This window comes from Culex pipiens, chromosome 1 (genome assembly GCF_016801865.2).
Source record: "Culex pipiens pallens isolate TS chromosome 1, TS_CPP_V2, whole genome shotgun sequence".
Lineage (NCBI taxonomy): Eukaryota > Metazoa > Arthropoda > Insecta > Diptera > Culicidae > Culex > Culex pipiens.
In genome coordinates this window covers 127,884,743-127,908,227 of record NC_068937.1, presented here as the reverse complement: position 1 = coordinate 127,908,227, position 23,485 = coordinate 127,884,743, and the positions used below count along the sequence as shown (strand labels likewise).

Here is a 23,485-nt window from a genome sequence, read left to right as displayed (position 1 = left end):
AAAATTTGACAGTAATCATCCATTAAACAATCCAGAAAAGTTTGAAAGAATGTAAAAACTCAGAAAATTATTGAACATCACAATTTGCTTTACTGTCGATTTTATTCGGCGAAATATCCATTATGCGAAAAAAAAAATCTGCGGCAAATTGTTCATTTGGCGAAACGAATTTAGGCGAAATTTCCTGCACCAAACAAAATAATCAAATATCAGGACCACTAATATTAAGATGAAAAGGACAAACTTTGAGAGAAAAATATCATGAATAAAACTAAAAAGTAATCAATCAAACCAGACCAATGTTTTCAAAACAAAACCCTTAAACATGGAACCGTTTGGTTGATTCGTATAAAAAGATGAACAGGCTGAAAAAGGCAAAATAAGATGAACAGAACAAATCAGCATGACTGTCTAAAAACGGGCTGAAAACCAAGCCTAACCTCAAAAACTAATTTTATCAAGGTGACAGTTGTTTGGTCGAAAAGCATACACGCTGAAGTAATCAGACTGGAAGGTGTTAAAATTTTAAATTCAACAATATTTTTTACATATTTTTTTCGGACTACTTTTCAGATGTAATATTATTATGTTTTTTTTACTGTGTAAGTAAAAAACATTCTCAAAACGTCAAAAACTTCCAACTACGCCAAGCGTGCACGCTACAGGCGAACCTTTCATACGCGTTGTGTGCAAATATTTCGCACACTCGCACTCGCAAAACATTGTCGAACAAGCATTTGAAAATTTTAAACTTGTGTGAATCCATCGCACAAACAATTTCGCCTGACGGAAGTGTTGCCAATGCACGTTCATAATTGCATGCCATCTGGCAACCCGGGCCGCTTCCGGACCCCCGCAAAATTGGTGGTGGTTCTGCGTGAAAGCACTTCCAAATTGTGGCGAGTTTTCGACACACAAAAGTTGTGTCTCTTAAAATGATAGATGCGCTCACATCAGCGCATTATAATTTATACTTCTCCGTTGAAAAGTGGTTTTGTTTGGTGGAGCGTTTTTGGTGGGGTTTCCCCACCACTTCCGGTCCGCTGTCAAATAGTCTCGACCACCACATTCTCTACGGGTGCGATAAAAATCCGTTAAAATTTTGTGTGATATATTTTATCTGGAAATCATCCCGGGCAGATTTCGGGCAGAGCATGCAAGCTGGCCATGATATTGCGACATTGCGACTGTTGGGCAGGATGACAAATGGACTGTTTTGGTGGTGATTCAGCAGGCGGTCGGTGGCGTGAAGTGATGGCATGGCATGTTGGGATTTTTTTAAAACAACGGCAAAGGATTTGCGGTTTGCTGAGCTGCAGCGGAATGAAAAATGTTTCGTGCATGGAAATGAAAATGTGGAATGCATGGATTTTTCAGTCGAAATAATCTTCTTCAATAATGAACGAGCTTAAAATTGTAGCTTATTATTAAAAATCAAGTACACACAAATGTTTGAGACATTTTTACTCAGATATCAAAACAAAACAAACTCAAGAATGAGATTCGAAAATTTTGAATCGGTACACACTTATTTCAAATTAATCATATCAGAACTTTTTTAACCCACTTCTTATTGAAACCATCTCGAATCTTATTTTTGGAGAATTCCACTAGAGACTTTGATTTTCACCGCCTACCGCGATTTACCAGAGATTTCTACAGCTTCAAGACACAACATTGCCAGATTCTACCAGCTGAAGGCATCCCATTAAGCCTGCTATGACTAAAGTGACATAAGAGCGACCAGTGTTCCGACCGAATGACGATTGCGTTTAGCAAATACCACTGTCAACAACAACAAATCAAAACAAAAGCAAAAAACGCCCTTATGAAAGATTTCAGATTTTTTTTTCCATCCGTCGACTCTTTGGAAATAGGAAAAAAAATCCTGCGATGATGCAAACACAAAGTGGCACTCGTCTGACGATGCTCGACTCTTTTCATTATTTATATCCAATTAAAATAAACACAATTTTCATTCGTTTTCCCGGTTGCTTTGAAGGAACCGTTCAAATATTACGTAACAAATTTTTAAAAGAGATTAAATTAACTGAAACGTGTTTTAACAAAATTTTCAAATCTTTGCGTTACGTAATATTTGAATGTCCTCCCAAAAGAAACGTCAGAACCGGGAAGGGATCGGTGGGGTCGAGCGGGAAAAGCAAGCAATTCATCAGCGCGAGCACGAGAGATGAAACATGAAATGGCAACTCTTTTGATCTGTCGGGTGTAGGTGGGATTTTAAAAGCTTTTTTTTTGCCACCGCCACTGTCCCGACACCGTGTTTCTGCGGTAGATTTGTCCCGGAGATTGATAACGATTTGTTGCCATAGGTTAGATTTGCTTTTTTAACGACAACGAAACGATGTGGAACATCGTGTACGACGTGAGTATGAAAAAAATGAGCAAAAAAATTCAATTTAGACAGCCGGAATCCATCATGCAAATCGAATCCGGACGGGGCAGGAATCTAATTATGCCCAACTTGACCAGTCCAGAGGAGGCAAAATAAAACCAATTTGCTGCATGCCATGCTAAAAAATCTAACAATTCTAAAATGCGAAGCGTGCACATTTCCGTTCGTGTCAGTTTTGTTCGGTCCAATCGTCTTCTTGGTCAGTTTGTTTTGTTGTCTCGAATCGCTGTAATTAATTTTGGGTTCGCGCTGAATCGCCGGATACTTACTCGTTTGCCGCGTTTACCCCGCGGGCCCTTCTCACCCTGAGGGCCGGGCGGACCTTCCGGTCCGATGTCACCCTTTTCACCGGGAGGGCCTGAAATTGGAGAAATTTGCGATCGTTTAATTTAATAATCTAATAATTTAATAATTTAATAATTTAATAATTTAATAATTTAATAATTTAATAAGGCTGGTACAAATATTTTTAAAAGTTTTTGTCACCCCCCCCCCCCCCCCTTCAAAATTGGCCCGAAAAATCAGGGGGCAAAAAAAATATTTTTACAATAAACTTCAAAATTTCAAAGAAAATTCAAGTGCAACCAGCTGAAATCAAATTAAAATACATTCTTCTGCGTTTAAAATCATTTTTAGCATGTTTGGGTTTATTAAAAAAAATTAAGTTTTTTTTTTAAATTTTCGATGCAAAATCTTTTTTTATCGATACAATTTTTGTTTTTGTCAGATCTTAGATTTTTTGAAAACTAATGATTGCAAAACAACTGAACTAGTGTAAAATGCATTTTAAAACACTTTTTTCATTTAAATGTGAAGACTATGGCTTGTTATTTAAATTTTTATATTTTTTTATTTTTTTGCCCCCCCCCTTGACCTCGGCCAGGGCCGAGGGACAAAAACTTTTTTAAATATTTGCATCGGCCTAATTTAATAATTTAATAATTTAATAATTTAATAATTTAATAATTTAATAATTTAATAATTTAATAATTTAATAATTTAATAATTTAATAATTTAATAATTTAATAATTTAATAATTTAATAATTGAATAATTTAATAATTTAATAATTTAATAATATAATAATTCAATAATTTAATAATTTAATAATTTAATAATTTAATAATTTAATAATTTAATAATTTAATAATTTAATAATTTAATAATTTAATAATTTAATAATTTAATAATTTAATAATTTAATAATTTAATAATTTAATAATTTAATAATTTAATAATTTAATAATTTAATAATTTAATAATTTAATAATTTAATAATTTAATAATTTAATAATTTAATAATTTAATAATTTAATAATTTAATAATTTAATAATTTAATAATTTAATAATTTAATAATTTAATAATTTAATAATTTAATAATTTAATAATTTAATAATTTAATAATTTAATAATTTAATAATTTAATAATTTAATAATTTAATAATTTAATAATTTAATAATTTAATAATTTAATAATTTAATAATTTAATAATTTAATAATTTAATAATTTAATAATTTAATAATTTAATAATTTAATAATTTAATAATTTAATAATTTAATAATTTAATAATTTAATAATTCAATAATTTAATAATTTAATAATTTAATAATTTAATAATTTAATAATTCAATAATTTAATAATTTAATAATTTAATAATTTAATAATTTAATAATTTAATAATTTAATAATTTAATAATTTAATAATTTAATAATTTAATAATTTAATAATTTAATAATTTAATAATTTAATAATTTAATAGTTTAATAATTTAATAATTTAATAATTTAATAATTTAATAATTTAATAATTTAATAATTTAATAATTAAATAATTAAATAATTAAATAATTAAATAATTAAATAATTAAATAATTAAATAATTAAATAATTAAATAATTAAATAATTAAATAATTAAATAATTAAATAATTAAATAATTAAATAATTAAATAATTAAATAATTAAATAATTAAATAATTAAATAATTAAATAATTAAATAATTAAATAATTAAATAATTAAATAATTAAATAATTAAATAATTAAATAATAAGATAATTAAATAATTAAATAATTAAATAATTAAATAATTAAATAATTAAATAATTAAATAATTAAATAATTAAATAATTAAATAATTAAATAATTAAATAATTAAAAAATTAAAAAATTAAATAATTAAATAATTAAATAATTAAATAATTAAATAATTAAATAATTAAATAATTAAATAATTAAATAATTAAATAATTAAATAATTAAATAATTAAATAATTAAATAATTAAATAATTAAATAATTAAATAATTAAATAATTAAATAATTAAATAATTAAATAATTAAATAATTAAATAATTAAATAATTAAATAATTAAATAATTAAATAATTAAATAATTAAATAATTAAATAATTAAATAATTAAATAATTAAATAATTAAATAATTAAATAATTGAATAATTAAATAATTAAATAATTAAATAATTAAATAATTAAATAATTAAATAATTAAATAATAAAATAATTTAATAATTTAATTATTTAATAATTTAACAATATAATCAGAATTAAATCTACAATACTGGCAGCACTGCCAGCTACCTGTCAAATTTCTTGAACAAATAATGTTTTGAGTCTTACCCGCTGGTCCCGGAGGGCCGGGTGGCCCTTCGATGATGCCGGCCGGGAACTGGTCGCCCTTGAAGTGCGTCGTCAGCCCTCGGTCACCCTTGTCACCTCGGTCACCCTGCGAGCGAAAGAGCAACAAATCAATTTAGCACCCCCAAATCGCTTCCAGAGAATGATCTTACCTTCGTTCCCGGCAGGCCGGGCGTGCCCGGATTCCCGACGGGACCCTTTTCACCAGGCGTTCCGGGGTCTCCCTTGGGTCCGGGGTCGCCCGGCGGTCCGGGCCGGCCTTCCAGTCCGGCGACTCCCGAAGGCCCCGTTGGTCCGGGAGGTCCAGGTGGTCCTGGTTCGCCCGGTTCACCCTGCAAGAACGACGACGACGGCAATTAGTTCAAGAGTTGGGCTCCAAGTGCGTCATGGCATGCTCTGTGTGACGTGCGCTCCGAAACCGAAGCCTACTTGGTGTGGAGGGGAGTGGGGGCGACGACAAATGTCACCGCAGTACGCCCTCTTAAGGGGACTAGCAGTAATTACCGGGGAGGAAGCTTTACGACCGTTGTGTTTTCGTAGGAGGCCATGACACGAAGGGGTCATCCATCTCTTCAAGTTCTCTCTGTACATAAATAAGACCGGGATGTAGGCGGCGAGTAGTGCAAGCGTTGAGACTTCGGTTTCGGAGATTTTGAGCAAACAACATCCGGTTGTTGTGGCCACAAGTGGCCACTTCAACGGGAGGACGGACACTACACAAAACTCGAAATGCGTGCGATTTCAACATGCAAAAGTGAGGTTAGGTCGGTGGGTACTACCTTAATTAAAGGGTTAGTGGGTGCACTGAACGAAATCTACACGATGAATTCCCGCTGCAATTGCTCTGTTGAATCCCGATTGCATCAAGTTGTACAACATTGGCTTAGGTCGTTGAAGCCCCTTGTATTACAACACACTGGTTCCGTGCACTTAACCCGCTGCACCAACACACACTTCATCATCACCCGTCGACGAGGATGGCCCTCGAGAGCATTCATACACATTCATACAAAAAAAGTGATGATAAAGTGGCTGCGCTGTACTACACTGAACACGGAAAAGCCCTTTTTTTGCTGCTCGTACTTCCGCTATTTTCCTCCAGAGGGCGAAAGCGCAAAAGTGCACCACTGTTGCTGAAGGGCGGTAGAAAAAAAAAGTAACAAACGGAGTGACAGCCCTTGGACAGATGTAGAAAGAGGGAAGAACGAAGAGCTTTTGATACAGTGTAGAACACATGCTGCAAACCCATTCCTGAAAAGCTGAAAACCGGAATTACACACCCAAGCAGCTCACGAGTCATAAAAATTTCAAGAGCTGACCGTGGGTTCGCAAAAAAAATCCTTGTTCCCACTTTTTTTTCAAGCTAGCAAGAAAGTGACAGATCGTAGCAGGCGGATGACAGTTTTCCCACGTGGTGATGGCGTCGGCGATGAAATGGATCTTGAAACGTGCTCGCGCGCCGGACTTACCCTCAGCTGGATAATGTTGGCCGCGGACACGTTGTGGCCAGCTGCTTGGAGGTCCTGGGGACGTACCCCGCGGAAGGTGTTAACAAAATTGCAAAACAATGGCCAAGGGGTGCGAACAAAAGAACGTGGCGGCGGTGGTGTGGTAGTAGGCGGTGCGGATTTTCGTTTCAGCGTGTAAAGTGAGGTTAAAGGGTGCCGGAAAGGAAAGAAAACAAAGGAACAGGTGAGATAAGCGCGTTTTTAGGCGGGGGTTCAACTGGCAGCACTGCCACTTTTCAGCGGCGAACCTCAAATTCGATGACCCAACGCAGAACTTAAACACCATTAGGTTAGTCAAATTTACCAAAGACTACTTTGTTTTAATAGTGTCCCCTTTATTCTTGTCTGCGGAGCTCCCAGAAACGACCGACAGAGGGTGCGCCCTTGGTCAAGTGTCACCGAAGGGACCGTCCGTTTCGAAGAAACGAAAAAAAGTTGGTAAAATATTGCTTTTAATTAAAATCACACAATAAAACATCACGCTGCTTTTCGGAGAGGGTCCTCTTGCATTCGAGACCGGCCATTAGTATCGTGTGTACACCGACAAGTCGATGGCCGCAACCAACCGGGGTCCTTCCTCCGGAATCTCTCAAACAATGTCCACTACTTTCTCTTTATTAAAATCCACAAATATCGCAATATGTTTCCCTACCCCTCCTGGAAAACCCCTTTTGCCAACCGATACGGTAAGCATTTCCAACGCAACGCTGGCTGTGGGAAACAAATTGTTTAATATTTGCCAGTTTACCCCAACTCCCCTCCGTGGTCCGAATCGACCACAATTGGAGGAAAATGAAAAGAAATCCTTGGGAAAAAGTGGAAGATCTGCTCAAATTGAATTGAGAGTGTGTATTTTATACTGCCTCTGCTGGCGTGGGTCGTCCAAATATGACGTGACGCATATTCGTATTTTTGTATTTGCCTCAAATTTTGCGTACACATTTGGTATAAGTTTCCTACACGCAGAAAAATAAGGCATATTTGAATCAACAAAACGTTTTGTTGATTTGAAAATCATGATTTTTGTTGAATCAACGCTAAACGTCAAAGCAGCTTTTTCAAAACAACAAAAGACTTTTGTGGAATTGAAAAAATCCAGGTTTGTTTCAACGCAATTTTTTTGTTGATTATATTCAACCAAAATTTTGATGATTCAAACCACGTACAGGCTGATTCTTTGAAAACATTGAAAATTGAAATAATGATAACTCTGATAAATAAACAGACAAAAAAAAGTCTCAACAAAAAAAAAAGTTCAATATCAACAAAATGATTTTCAATCCCAAAAAATCAGACATTTTTTTAAATTTGTGATCTTTTTGATCAAAATATTTTCAAATTTCATAACATTAAAAATGGTCAAAATTATGTTGTCTAAGATCAATGCTTGAAAAGGAATCTATCACTGAACGGGACTGCTCGATATTCGATAGAACTTTCTGTCAGCGATCATTTCTCAAAACGATATTTGATCGCTGACACACAACGCCTATCATGACCGTCATTGCTTGGCGACGGTCGATGAACGTAAACACGAAGACGAAACGAACGAAAAATGAGCACCACTCAAGCAGCCGCCCGAACGAGACAACGTGCTCTTTCTCTTTCCCTCGTTTTTGTCTCTCTCTTCCTCGTGTATGCTGCGTGGTGACAGAAATCATATGATTGCTATCATTGGAGATTTGATCGGAATCTCGGTAGAATGTCAAACGACCGCTCTCTTAGCGATTTTTCTCCAGGAGGAAGTCAATGATTGTGTGAGTGACTTTGCGTAGCACGCATTCCTTTGTGTGTTAAACGAACGAAAGTAGAATGTAAAAATCAGGCTGTCGTGGTGAAGACGATTGGAGTGTTCTGTCAGCTATCACAAACAAAGTCGAAATTTCGCAAGCCCTGTCTAAGACCTTTCGAAATATAGTTTTCAAAAATATGCCTGAATTTAAAATCATTTTTATTAAAATGATCAGAAAATTTCACAAAAGCTTCATTTAGTTGAAATATTAGCCCGTATGACATTTTTTTAAAACACATTTTCAAATTCGATTCGGTTTGCAAAAATTCCTTTTTTTAATTTTTTTTTCTGTTAAAAAAATCATATTTCTAGAACCAGATTTTGCACAATCATGCAATATGGCTAAAAAGATGCTAAAAATATGACCAGCATGTATGTAGACTTGAATGGAAAAAATTATGCAAAATTACTGCTTTTGACATGGGGAATTCAAGGACAAAGTTTTATCCAAATCAAAAAAAAAAAAAAAAAAAAATACTGAGAAAAGTCGAATTGCGAAAACGGACAAAACAATTCTGATGTTGTCCAAACTTTTCGATTTTTTTTTTCCAAAAATGGTCAATCTTATCATAAATCATAAGATCGAAGAAAAATATGCAAAATGAATGCTTTTGACAAAGGGAATTCAAGGACGAAGTATTATCCAAATCAAAGAAAAGTCGATTTGTGAAAACGGATAAAACTACTCTGATGTTTTCCGAACTTTTCGAAAAAAATATGTTTCAAAAATGGTTTAGCTTATCGCAAATAATAAGATCATTGCGTATTTTCAGGGCTGTGGAGTCGGAGTCGGAGTCGGAGCCGGAGTCGGTGGAGTCGGGTCTTTTTGGGGACCTGGAGTCGGAGTCGGAGTCGGAGTCGTCAAAACTCGAACAGCTGGAGTCGGAGTCGGAGCCGGAGTCGGCTAAATTTTAAGAGCTGGAGTCGGAGTCGGAGTCGGAGTCGAAGATTTCTGATAACCTGGAGTCGGAGTCGGAGTCGGAGTTATCTTAAATTCAACAAAAAATATGTTTTTTTTATTGTTCAGTATTTACTATATAACAGCTTGATTTACAAAACTTCTTATGTTTTTAATTGTTTTTTACGTCGCATGCAATGCGTCGCCATTTTTTCATTTTTTTAATTTTTAATTTTTTATCAGATGCCATTATGTTTTTGAAGCTTTTTATTGTTATTGGAAAGCTCTAATTGTGTTATTTCACTATAATCACTAAATGATAACCTCTTACCCAAATATGTAGTATCATAATTAAAAAAAATATATATAAAAAATATTTACTATGTAGTCAGACATATCTAATTGATTCTTGACTGCTTCCTTTTGCCTATATTTATGTGCCCTTCCAATTCAAATTTGACCAAATTTCATCCAGTTCTTTCTGAAAAAAGAACACACACAGTCATCTTTTACCCCGATAGCGAATGTCTTGGAGGTTTTAAGATAAATCATTTTTTAGGAAAAAAATTACGGGGTACATAAAAAGATTACAATTAGTAATTACTGTTTTTGGAAATCGAAAAAGAGTCACTGACAGTTTAACTTTTGTAACAAATAATCAACGATAATAAAAATCTCTTACTTGGAACTCAACATGTGCATTTTGTGTATAACTGAGTACAAGAAAATCAAAGTGTTGCATTTAAAATAATTGAAACTAACAAAAAATATCAAAAGAAGTTGCAACTAATTTTGAAATAATCATTGAATGTTGATGTTGATGTTGATTTTAGGTAAACTATTTTGATATCGTTGCAAATTATCGTTGAACAAATCTCAAGACTTTAGTACAAAAATGAACTAATAAAAAAATGTATAGAAGAAAATAAAGGATTTTAATTTATTTTTCAAATATTATTAAAAAAACGAAATCAAAATATTATCAACCCGTAAGAATTTTCTCATACTGTACTGCCCATGTTCGCATAAATGTCCCGTATGCAAAAACAGCAAGCTGAGAAAAACGCATTTGAAGTTTGTCCCATACATAAGGCTACGTGTTAAGTTTTCGTGAAAGAGCACACAATTTTGAATCAAACTGCACCAATAACTCGAAATCGATGAAAATGCATATGGGACATTTATGCGATCAGGGGCAGTGTATGTCCCACGCCAATATTACGGAAGGTGATTATCATTGCAAATCAATGTACCTTAAAAAAATTAAATACTTGTGACCTAGAAAATATTTTACTTGTTTTTATTATATTTTAAGTTTTTTCATATATTTTGATGGAGGCACAAGATCATTCATAAAGCTTCGTTTTAGGTGAAGATTCACGAAGTATCGTGCGCCTCCTTTTTAATGTATATTAATTTTTTAAATTAAAATAAATTAAAAAATTGTTATATATTATATTTTCCTTGTCACAGATATTTGAAAAGGACCTCTTAAGCGTCCTTTCCACGAAGAAATTGTTCAGATACATTGATTTGCAATGATAATCTCATTCAGCCATGGCGTGATGTCCATGTACGTCTTAAAAAAAAACAAAAAAAATGTTTCGTTTAAATTGTCATTTAAGAAACAAGGTGCCTGTCACCGTGCTTCTTATACAAAAAAAAAAAAAAGAAAAAGAAAAAGAGCAAATTGAATTTTAATGTTCAATAGATCATTAAGGCCAGGTTTCTTTTAATTATTCATTCAAAAATAACAATTTAATATTTAAATTTATTAGCTTTAAATACTTTTTTTGCAAATTTGAGGTTAAGCTAATAATTCCAAATTTATTTACGAAACTGTTCTTCTCAAAATGCCTCTAAAACTGAAGATATTTTTCGATTTCTGTTTCCATAACGTATAAAACTTGTAACATGACGCTTAGAGAGTATTTAAATAATCTTATTTATCAATGTTTTAAAAATAATTAACTATTAATAGTTGACTAACTTTTGAAACATTTAAAAATATGTGGAGTCGGAGTCGGAGTCGGAGCCAACCATTTGTTGAAAGCTGGAGTCGGAGTCGGAGTCGGAGTCGGCTAGAATTGGTAGGCCGGAGTCGGAGTCGGAGTCGGAGCCAACCATTTTTTGAAAGCCGGAGCCGGAGTAGGAGTCGGAGTCGGTTAGTCTGAGAAAGCCGGAGTCGGAGTCGGAGTCGGAGTCGTTTGAAATATGACCCGACTCCGCAGCCCTGCGTATTTTATTTCCAATTTTTTGTCCATTCGCCTTCAAAATTTCCTAATAAAAAAGGGTGCAAAAAAATTACTAACATCAGAATTTTTACAGAAAAAAAATAGTAAAAAATTGTGAAATGTTCAGAATAGATTGCACAACGGCTATTATTTTAACATATTTTTTATTGAAAATGTATTAATTTTATGCATTTTCAATCAAAAATGACTTTTTAATACTTAAAAAAAACCAAATCAGAACCAAAAATCGGTAAAAGACGTAAACTTATGGAAAAAATTAATTGTTATGAATTAATTGGTATTCTGCAAAATGATGGTACCATAACTGTAATGATGTTAAATCATTTTGCGATAATTTTTTTGATATATTGAAAATCAGACTTGAAATATTAGATTTAGATTTTTTTGCCAGCGGTAGATAGAAATTAGCATAAAAACCGGATTTTATGTGCAAATTTTCAGAAAAGTGAAAATTTGACATATCAAATACAAAGGTCGTCGGATTTTTTTTTCTGTAGGGCTTTAAAAAAAATAAAATTCAGCTAAAAACGTTTTTCGGTCAAGTTTGGCATGCTCAACTACTCTACGGAAAAAATCTGATGAAATTTGTCCGGATAGTGGGCAAATTTTCACTGTTCTAAGTATCTCCATATAAAACCAGATTTTCTAACTATTTTTTGATACCTGTAAAACCCGCCGTTAACATAACCTCATTTTTTCGGCACCCACAGCAAACGTCAAAACATAAATACTCAAAGTAAAACAATGTAAGTGGGCCAAATAAAAAGTGTAAACAATCAGTTCAGAACGCTCGCTCCTAAAGTAAACAATAATATTGACATGAGCAGGGCAGACTGTGTGTTTACCTCGGTAATAAATTAGAGAAGTTCGACGTTTGTTGTAGGTGCCGAAAAGTGTCAACAAAAGTCAATCTCTGGAGTTTTTTTTTTTTTTTTGAAAAGGTCCAATAAACCAAATTTCCAGTTTTTGCTTTTTATGCGTCTTTGAAACCGCCTTGAGTCAGGGGTATTAAAACACACCCAAAAAGCATAAACTGAAAATTTGGTTTATTGGACCTTTTCAAAAAAAAAACCAGACCTGATTCTATTCATCAAACCTAGTCCGGGCCACGTAATTTTCGCACGTCCCCCACTTGCCTCTGTGGGAAACTGTGTGCGGACGGTCCCACTTTGATGATGGGAAATGGCTTTCGGTTGGCCGTTGCGGTCAGTAAGACGATTGCTCTTCATCCTTGGGTTGAATCTCTCCCAGCGGAGTAGGCCAAGCGGGGCAGTGGCGTAGGAGACGGGTGGGGTGGGTTAAATGTGTTCATTGTGTAAAAGCGGTTGGCTGCTGCTTCTGGTGTATCTTGTCGGAAATCTCCTTGTTACAAGTTTGCTTGCGATTACTGCCCGGCAAGATTGTTTCTTCCGGGAGCCTTGACGGAGTCTGGGTGGTCGTCGGGAGAAGCCAGTTTTGAGAAGTTCGTTGTGGACACGGTGGGATGCAATGTGAATGTTTTGTTTTGAAAAACTTTGGGTTCGTCCAACATCAAGCCGTTTTTAGTTTATGTCGGCTCTACAAGCAACAAATCGTAGCGTTTTCTTACGGGGTATTAATACCAAATTCCGAATAACAGTAAAGAAACACCGTGTCCCCACTCAGATGAGCTTATTGCCCAAGATCTAGTTAGTTACGGTCCATTCTGCCGGGAAGAATGGCTCTAAAAAATTACTGCATTCAAAAAAAAGGACGGGAAAAAAACTCACAAACAGCATCCAAAGTGAAGTTAGCAACCAGCACAAGTTTTTAATAATCGCAAACTTTTCTGCGTGTCTGTCTTTGTCTGTGTGAGAGTGCACCTGAAAGAAAGCGAAACTATTGTGTGCGCGGCGAACTACTACGAAACGAAACAACAAAAGTTACAGCGATGAGTGCAAACTAGCAGTGCAACAAGAGTTTCCCGCCATTTTTTTCTGTTTTGACGTTTCGTCCATCTTTGCACAGACAGATGGTAAGGTTGGATCTCGTCCAGTGGAGATCTTCAGCGCAAAAAAAAAATGGTTAAGGGGAATCTCCTTTGGTTAGCTCTACAAAACAACAACAACAGTTCTACACAAGTATAAAAGAAAACACAAAGTGTGGAGGTGGAGGAGGTTATGGTGGGTACCTTAACGGCTACTATTTCAGCGTATCCCAGCGAGCCGCCCCGCAGTGTCGTAACGGATCGTTTTAATCCCTGGGCGCAAGATGGCGGTGGGGGCAGTGTGGCCAGTTTTTTTTTGTGTTCGTTTTGACGTCGTCATTGTTATCCGTGGAAGAGGCGGCGGCAAAAAAGTTGGTTGAGAGGGAGGAAAAAAAAAACGGAACAGAAATTACTGTCATGGCTCTTGGCGTGGGTTGGCGACGGGATCTAATGGCGAAAGTTGGCATCTCTGATATCACGGCGGTGGTGGTGGCCGTCATTAGAAGACTTCTGGTGCATCCCGTATAGAGTAGGCGAGGACGGAAGGAAACAGCAATTCTGAGTTTAATTTTACGTAAATGACCTGCCATCTAGGCGGCCATGCTATCGTACGCTTGCGAAGGAACTCGTGGTAGCTTCTTTTTTGCAGTGTGTTCAAGTGACAGATGGTGATGGTGTAACGCAGCGCCTACTATGGCGTAGGGTGATGGTATCGTATCATGACATCCTATTATCTCCGGACGTGTTAAACGTTGCGACGTTGGGTGAACACTCTGCTATGGGGCTTGACATGGCCAATTTCATGAGCAAGGTGATTTGCGTGTACCCGTCAGATGTGTGGGCGAGGTTAACGAAGGTCCTCAGCTGTTGATGGGGGTGTATTGGAAGCTGCTCACTTTACCTGAAGAACTCCGGGCAGGACAACCCACTTTCACGTTAATTAATTGCCAAGCGTTGCGCAAACGGTTGGGAAGCGTCTCGACGAGTGCCTCACTACTCCTTCGTTGAATTAATTAATCATAATTACATCATCGTAGCCATCGCCGCCATCACTTCGTTCGATTTCGATCAAAGTAGTCTGAGTGGTTCTGCAAACACACGTGCGGAGGGGTCACACACACACGTGGATTGCTTCGATTTTAAGTGGATGCTTTCATGTCCTCTTGACATGCGACACATCGGACCATTTCGCGATCGTTCTTTGAAAAGGGCCTATCTCTCCGCTCACCTTTTAGTTACAAAGCCACCCTCCAATACGCCCTTTTGAAATATTCCACCTGCGATTTCTGTCCCGAGGATGACGACGATTGATAGATAGAGGTACAAAGTGGTTCCTGCGTCCCATTTGTCACGTTCCGGAAAGTGGTCCCTCTGGCCAGGCTGTCATTTTGTATGACACACACGCATACAATCATTCGCTGCAGCTAATTTCAGGGCGGCTTCCGGCGTCTCGCCGTGGGAGGTCCCGGCCCTCCTTCGGAGCCAACGCCGTGATTGGTCCCTAATTAAAGGGTGCTTCGATTTCGGAATTCCATTACGGCGAATCGAATTTTTAGGTAACTCAAAAGGGCGTAACTTTGATTTAATAGAATGTTACGCCCTTTGGAAGAATTATTTTTAAACTTTTTGACGTCTAAACAGACAAATCCAGTACCCTTATCTAACCTAAAAAACGATAAAAAGACGAAGAAAAAGTCCAATAAAATAAATTACCTTGACTGTTTGGAACACGTCTATCGGTGGCATTCCGCTGTCACCTTTCGAGCCCTTGTCACCGGCTCGTCCCTGTAGAATGGACACAAACCAGACAAAGGAGAGAGAAAAAAAAACAATGATTTTAATTGAAAACTTGTCTACTTTGAGTACAGTAAAACCCTGATGGTTTGACAAACTTTTTAATCAACTTTTAGAATTCTAACAAATCAAAACAAACCAGTCAACAGTGTTGCCAGCTGTCAAACCAAAAAGTAACTGTCAAACTATCGAAATTTTACTGTTTTCAAACCTTCTCTCAAGAAGACATGTGTAACGTCCGAAACTTACCGGCTCTCCTTTGGGACCGTCCAGACCAATTGGCCCCTGGTCAGTTGTTTTGACGTCGACAATGGACAATCCGTAGTAACCGACGCCGACGCCGCAGGTCACAACACCGGAACATGGTTGTGGTCAAAGGAAAAAGAAAAAAAGAGAGAAAGAGAACGAACAATCCGATTAGTTTGGTGTTGTCACACTGCTCTCTCACACACTGACGTTCCGAAACATGCGTTTCGTTTACTTTTTATCGTTTCGAGAGATAAACAGAGAGGCAATAAATAAAGCTGGGTTGGATGTGAAGGGGAGGAGTGGGAGGGGGAAAGATGCTGGAGTACTGATAGTAAAATAGACAATTTTCAAGACCTGCTGGGGGTTACTTTCGGGGGGAGACTGAACTTCGGACCGGTTCAGGAGTAGTAGGCCATGCTTTCGAAGTGGATTTGTGTGTGAATAAATGGGTTTGTTTGAGTCTGTGTGAGATATGCGTTTTGTTTTTGTTGTTGTTTTTTGTAGTATTTAACATAACAAAGAATCACATTTCGTTAGAAATGAACCTACTCAGAATTGAGTAACGGAAAATTTACTTATTTCTGAGTTCTATTTGGAAGAAAACAGTGATTTTGAATGTGCGTGTAAGATAAACAAAGAAATGTCATTATCCAAAGTATATCCAGGTTTTTAAGCGAAGATGGCGTTAGAATGGTGAACGCCCGAAATGTCAAAATCGCGCAGTAGCACCAACATTAGAAAAAAAATGTGGCTGTCATGCCATGGAACACTTGTTCCGTAATGTTGGTACCACTGCGTGATTTTGACATTTCGGGCGTTCGCCATTCGAACGCCATCGTCGCTTAAAAACCTCGATAGGTTGAACAAGGTATGGCAAATCTTTAAGATTTTCGAGTGATTTGAAATGAACGTGTAGGCAAGGGGGAACGCTGATTTAACATTATCATTTATAAGTGAAGGAGCTATTACACTACGGCAAACAAACAAAAAAACTCGCACTTTTGGACAGTTTGCCAGTTTGCCTGCTCTGTTTGTTTGTCTGGATTTGTTTGTACAAACGTCGGCCTGTATATATTTTGCCTTGTTTGTAGGTTTGCGAGTTTGGCAAACTGTCAAACACGAAAAAAGTGCGAGTTTTTTTTTGCGGTAGTGAAATAGCTCCTTAAAAAAGAGAGAGTTTCGAAATTTAGAATCAAATTTTACGCCTATTAGCAAGGAAACTGCAAGCATATTTTGGAAACAAAAGGAGCTACCACATAACTCAACTCGCACTCACAAAAGGTGTTTTCCACGTGGAAGTCTGCCATCTCACACCTCTCCAGGTATGTGAACAATGGAACGTACACACTCTGCCAGAAGGCAACCAACTTCAACCGAACCTGACTCTCTGATGCTGCCGAGATAAACTTCAGAACCGACCAAAGTGGCCACACATATGCTGTACCGGTCAGGGCCAGACACCAGGAAAAGCATAATCCCTAATGCTCCGGGCTAAAATGTGGTTTGACTTAAGGTCCCATACTCCGTACATTTACCAATATGTTGGTTGAACTTGTTGGTTTAAAACTAAACATTAAACCTTAAAGCCAAAATTCCAACACAGTGATGCCAGATTTGCATGAAAATTTGCAGATATCTGCAAGTCGAATTCAGACAAGTTTGTTATCATTTTGGTAGACATTAAAAACATTCATTTGACATCCCTGTTCCAAAAATCAAAATTACCACCTAAAATTGTACTGGTCGTTCCAGCATGCCTACTGCGTTCACCGCACGTGGAACGTCCAAGTGGAATGTTCCGTCCGAACCTCGCGCCCATACTCCGCATTCTCCGTGGCCACCTTTGATCAAACGCAGCAGATTAAATATTTATGGTGTCCCGCCCCTCACTTTTTGTTCAGTCCTCACAGCATTTCAGCATAATGTAATGAGTAAACACGGCGCACGAACGGGAGGATGACACTTTTATTAAATTGTTTACAATTTACACTTGACACAAATCATTACTGCCCGTGTGAGTAAGCAATCTAAATGCAAATACGCCAAACTTGCGTGCGAGTTGGCCCGAAAATTTTGACAGACGACAAAGTTTCGCCCTCACCCCCCTCTCGTCACATCTATAGTGTGTTTAAAATTTGTAAATTATTATTATGTGATTATCATAAAATGTAAATTCCGCACAACGCAACTTGGCTCAACAGGCCCCTCTCTACGTTCCCGACAGCAGCCCCGGGTAGACACCTTTTACGTATGCACTTGTGTGCAAAACTTCCAGAATTTCCAGAAGGCGTCGGCAGCAAGCCATGACTTTTGGCTCCGGGATAAGTGCATTAACATGTGTTTATGCGGCGTTCTGGAGCACTTTGGCAGTGGGGCTTTTAAGGGGCATTTACATTCGCCATTACAATCGAATTAATTCGCCTTCCGGCGGCTTGCGATTTGCATCGCTCTAGACGCAAACCCAAGCCGGAAACGGAGCAGTGCTGCCAGACTACATCTCCTGGTTCATTCATCAAAATCGCGCCATCTACGAGGTAGGCGTTGGAGGTTTGCCAAGAGTGTTGCTTCTTGGTTTTTTTTTTTCAATTTTAAATGTTTTCCACGTAGTAGTTCATGACGTACAGCAGGTTGGTAATAACAAAGTTTATAAAGGTACTTTTTTCCCTTTTGTGATCTATGTGCGTCCTCTTGGCTGGGATCAACTTTTTTTTCTCTGTACCGTTAAATTGTGTAACGTTACACGTCAATTCGTTTAGTAATCCGATCATAACATTTACCTTTTTTGACAGTAGTGGCGGTGTAGCAATCCATTTGACCACGTCAAAACGACACCACCACTACTGTCAAAAAAAAAACGTAAATATTATGATTGGATTACTAGACGAATTTGCCAAACAGTTCCAGCTGTCAAAATGCAACTCTACCTTCTAAAATTACTTCCGTACACGGTAATTCGCAGCAGACAAGAGACCCCGTGAAAACATCACACGACGATGCTATTTGCTGCCACTGACGCGAACCACATGCTTTTACACGGCGTCCTATGGCCTGCCTGCACCAGCAGAAGGTGGGTGCAGAAGGCATTTTACCATAAACACCTACTTCCTCGCAGGAATTCCGGTGCCACGGAGCAGCTTGTCGTTGCTCTAGCTGCCACGCGTGTGTTTGTGTGATGACAATGAGCAAGTCGAGCGACGCTTTTCGAACGGACGAACCGACCATTTTTTCTAAAATTTACAGAAAAATGAGTCTTCCAGTTTCAGCGTGTACGCTCTTCGAGCGTCAAACAAACAGCTGTCACTTTTTTTAAAGTCCCAGTTACAAAAGGCGAACTTTCATTCGGGTCGTTTTTGATTGATGTCGGTCCTACAAATGTTAATCAGGTGAAATTCTTATTGGGTGGTTTTGTGCTTTTCATTGTCTGTCTTGTCAACGGAGTGTCAAACGCGCTTCTGCCAGCTTTGCTGTGTAGGTGGAGTGGCACAATCATCCAAGGAGACACTGCCAGTTGCATATCCTGGTAAAGTTCCACTTACGTGCAATGAAGTCGCGAAGAATCGCTGAGTTAATCGGCAAAGAAGACTAGATCAACTATTGAACTAAAATTGACCACCGGAAAAGGGATGGGTAAATTTTTCTGTATTTTGAGGTTTTTAAAGAAATTAATTGACTTTTAAATGTCACTGCTTTTACTCGATGAGATGAAGTTACGTGACTTGCTAAGGAAAAAAAATGTTTCTAATCTTAAATCTCAACTCTTTTTCAGCTAGCACAATAAAAGTTCAATGTTCTTAAAACCATTCGATGTCAATCTTTATATGGAAAAGGGGTTCCAAACAAAAAAGGAGATTCCTAAACGCACCCGCAGTAGCAGATTCTCGGTCCCGTTTATCTTGCGATCCCTTCTCCCACGATTTCATCGTCACCCTTTCTCCGTTCAAGAGACGAGCAGACTTTCCAAAGGTTGTTCGCTTCTTTCAGATGCAAATTTTCTTTCTCTTGGTGGTCCCCATGATTTGAAGCTACTGCTGCAGCATCCAATAAAAATCCAGACAATAGCATCAGCGAAAAAAGAAGAGAATTCGTCGCTCGCGCCAAGAATAACAATCGCCGAAGCTACTTAAGCGTCTTCCCTCCCCCTCTTAGTTTTCAGATCTCAAATTTCGATCAAAAATTCATCGCTCCTGTCGGTGTCATCATCGTTCAAGTGGAAAACGATGGCTGGCTGACGATAAGGGCTCAAGTCGGCCGGACGGGGTTCATAACCTCAATTAAACCCTTGAGTCCCTCCGCTCGATTTGTTTGGGTTCTGATCCCGACAATTTTAACGGTGAAGCCCAGGACAGTTTGACAGCTGTCACTCCAGTTCACCCAACATCGAGCTGTTTTATGTTATTGTCGGCTCTACAACCTAAAAAATTGCCGCATTTCTTACGGGGTTTCTACACAGTAATGTCAGATTCTGATGTCAAACTATCAGGTTTCCACCGTACTTAATAGACAGAATCTCACAAGTACAAGTCGAGATAGAGAGAGCATCTACATTGTCGTCTTTGGCGCCGTCGTCGTGACAAAAAGAGATATGGAGATAATTATAAAATGATACACATATTCTTAGAGTCAAGTTGGTTCGTACGTGCAGCAGGAAGGCATGAGGAAGATGTGAGCTGAGTTCAACATAATAAACCAGACTACTACGATGCTGTTAAGAAGAATTTACCACAGAAACCACAAAACCGGCGCGTGTGTGAGTGTGTTCCGGAAGATGTAATTCGCCCCAACTAGGATGAAGTTGACAGGGCACAACTTGGAGTGCCCGTCGGAACTTCCATTAGGCACAGAGGTTTAGAGGGGAATGAAAACAGCAAAGTGCATGTCGGATGCTAATTTTGAAGCCGGTTTTGAAAGGGATAAGAGAGTTGAGAAGTTTAAAGAGTTATTATCTTGTCATTTCTTAGACTTTTGTTTCTTCAGCTTATCTCGACCGGTTTTTGTTTTAGGCAAAAAATTCCTGCTAAAACAATAGCAGTAGTAGTAACATTTCAAAAAGGCGTAACCTTGAATGTAAACAAACAGTCTATCCCACTAGTGACAGTTCACGTTGAGTATGATTGGGGATAGAGTGTTTGTTTACATTCAAGGTTAACCCAGTCTATCCCACTAGTGACAGTTCACGTTGGGTATGAGTGGGTTAGAGTGTTTGTTTACATTCAAGGTTACGCCCTATTGAAATTTTTCTATGGAGTTCCAAGAATTTTAACCAATGTAAATAGATAAATATGGATTTGTTTACAAACGGTGCATCTCGCTCACTCCAGTTAATGTTTACATTAAGAATGAGCAGGATGTATTGTTTGTTTAAAAAGACACATTTACATCGTTGTGGCAATTCTTTAAATGATTTCTTAGCATCTGTTTTAGTGCTTTTGACAGCTGTCAGTCATGCCGATAAGTTGATATCAGATCTGCTAATTTGACAACAATTACAGTGGGAAACTGCAAAGTCGGCGTTAATCCATGTAAACAGTAAAATCCGCTTTCGCGAACAATTTAATCATCTTAAACGCACCGACAGGTCCCAAAAGAGGGAGCGTTATTCCGCAAATTCTACTGCTTTCCGAAAAAAAAGAAAACTTGACAAGATGAGACGCGTGAGCAACAATAAAAAAAAGAGTAACCCCCAAAACAAACAAAAACACGAGAATAAGACACCCATCTTTCGGCAAAAGGCTTCCTTCTGTGAAGAATGGAAAGAAAAAAATTCTGAAGGGAAGCACATTGAAAACATGAGAAAAGCCAACACATAAAAGGAAACACCTTCAGCGCAATTTCCCTTCCCTTTTGCAAGCACTACAGTGGAAACTCGTTATGTTTACATTTTTCAAACATTGGTTTGACAATGTCAAATGGAACGAAACGAACTCTCACTGTTTGCATCGATTGCACAAACTAAATCTACTAAATGACAACAAAAACAGATCAACTTCAAACTAGTGAGTTGCGACTGTTTTTGACGTCGTCCGAGGGGCCCATCAAAGGGTGCGCACCCCCCCTTTCGGTACTTGCGCAAATTTACTTGCCAACATTCCACGCAGATTGTGGTGTTATTTTCGAGCATAATTGTAGCATGCGACGACGCAGCGGCATATGCTGCCATGGCAACAACAACAACAACAACAATAATAACCCAGAGAGAGATACCGTGAGGAAACGAGGGGCACTCCGATGGCGCAGTCAACATATTGCCCCGGGAGCAGCTACGTTACGACGATCGCAGAAGGCCTTGCCAGAGCAAAAAAAAAGAGTCAAGCGAATGCCAGACAAGACAAGTGACAACGGGGACGAGAGAAGGAGACGAGGGGTAAGAAATGTGCGAAATATGCACGGCATTATGCTGAAATATGCGTCGAGCACACTTTTTTTTTTCTCAGTGCAGCAGTGAGGATGCTGTGAGAAAAGGGAAAAAGAGACAAAAGAACAATAACACCAGCAAATGAGCGTGTATGTTCAAATGGTTGCGTTTAGCGTGTTGGACGGAACAAAGGATGAGTGGGAAACATTACAAATGTTGAAGGGGGATTGAGGATTGAGACAAGAGGGGAAGGACACTGCAACTACATTAAATTGCGGATTAACTTGTGCTACCACCACCTGATGTTGGGAGTTTTTCTGCTTTTTTTGGTTTATCCGTGGGAAGAAAAACTTCTGGGGCGAAGTTGAGGTGAAAAACGGATGAGAGTGTAATCTTCACAATGTGAAATGTGCAACTAAGTAAGATTATCCCGTCTATGTCCGTTGAAATTCTTAAAATTCTTAAAATTCTTAAAATTCTTAAAATTCTTAAAATTCTTAAAATTCTTAAAATTCTTAAAATTCTTAAAATTCTTAAATTTTTTAAAATTCTTAAAATTCTTAAAATTTTTAAAATTCTTAAAATTCTTAAAATTCTTAAAATTCCTAAAATTCTTAAATTCTTAAAATTCTTAAAATTCTTAAAATTTTTAAAATTTTTAAAATTCTTAAAATTCTTAAAATTCTTAAAATTCTTAAAATTCTTAAAATTCTTAAAATTCTTAAAATTCTTAAAATTCTTAAAATTCTTAAAATTCTTAAAATTCTTAAAATTCTTAAAATTCTTAAAATTCTTAAAATTCTTAAAATTCTTAAAATTCTTAAAATTCTTAAAATTCTTAAAATTCTTAAAATTCTTAAAATTCTTAAAATTCTTAAAATTCTTAAAATTCTTAAAATTCTTAAAATTCTTAAAATTCTTAAAATTCTTAAAATTCTTAAAATTCTTAAAATTCTTAAAATTCTTAAAATTCTTAAATTTTTTAAAATTCTTAAAATTTGTAAAATTCGTAAAATTTGTTAAATTCATTACATTCGTAAAATTTTTAAAACTCGCAAAATTCGTAAAAAATTTAAATTTCGTAAAATTGGTAATTTTTTTAAAGTTGTTAAAAATGGTTGAATTCGTAACTTGTCATATTCTTAAAAATTTTAAAATTCGTAATTTTTTTAAAATTCGTAAAATTTGTTAAAATTTGTAAAATTAGTAAAATTTGTAAAATTTGTAAAATTCGTAAAATTGGTAAAATTCGTAAAATTCGAAAAATTCCAAAAATTCGTAAAATTCGTAAAATTCGTAAAATTCGTAAAATTCTTAAAATTCGTAAGATTCGTAGAATTCGTAAAATTCGTAAAATTAGTGAAATTTGTAAAATTCGTAAAATTCGTAAAATTTGTAAAATTCGTAAATTTCGTGAAATTTTTAAAATTCGTGAAATTCGCAAAATTCGTGTAATTTGTACAATTTGTAAATTTCGTGAAATTCGTAAAATTCATAAAATTTGTAAAAATCGTAAAATTTGTAAAATTCGTAAAATTCGTAAAATTTGTAAAATTCGTAATATTTGTAAAATTTGTTCAGTTCGTGAAATTCGTAAAATTCGTAAATTTTATAAA

At 36.5% G+C, this 23,485-nt stretch overlaps 1 protein-coding gene across 10 annotated transcripts in view; it reads right to left on the bottom strand.

Annotated features, from left to right (window-relative positions):
- The window catches only part of LOC120423330 (collagen alpha chain CG42342), a 204,462-nt gene that overhangs the window by 71,022 nt on the left and 109,955 nt on the right, over window positions 1–23,485 (bottom strand). For 6 of the 10 annotated variants that reach the window (XM_052706543.1, XM_052706542.1, XM_052706545.1 and 3 more), the window contains 6 exons: window positions 15,518–15,553; window positions 15,188–15,259; window positions 13,679–13,747; window positions 5,229–5,408; window positions 5,059–5,164; window positions 2,686–2,774 (listed from right to left, as the gene is read on the bottom strand). In XM_052706543.1, the coding sequence (XP_052562503.1) occupies window positions 2,686–2,774; window positions 5,059–5,164; window positions 5,229–5,408; window positions 13,679–13,747; window positions 15,188–15,259; window positions 15,518–15,553 (552 nt within the window). Of the gene's footprint in view, window positions 1–2,685; window positions 2,775–5,058; window positions 5,165–5,228; window positions 5,409–6,545; window positions 6,600–13,678; window positions 13,748–15,187; window positions 15,260–15,517; window positions 15,554–23,485 lie in introns of all 10 variants that reach the window. The other 4 variants (XM_052706546.1, XM_052706548.1, XM_052706549.1 and 1 more) reach the window with 2 other exon arrangements.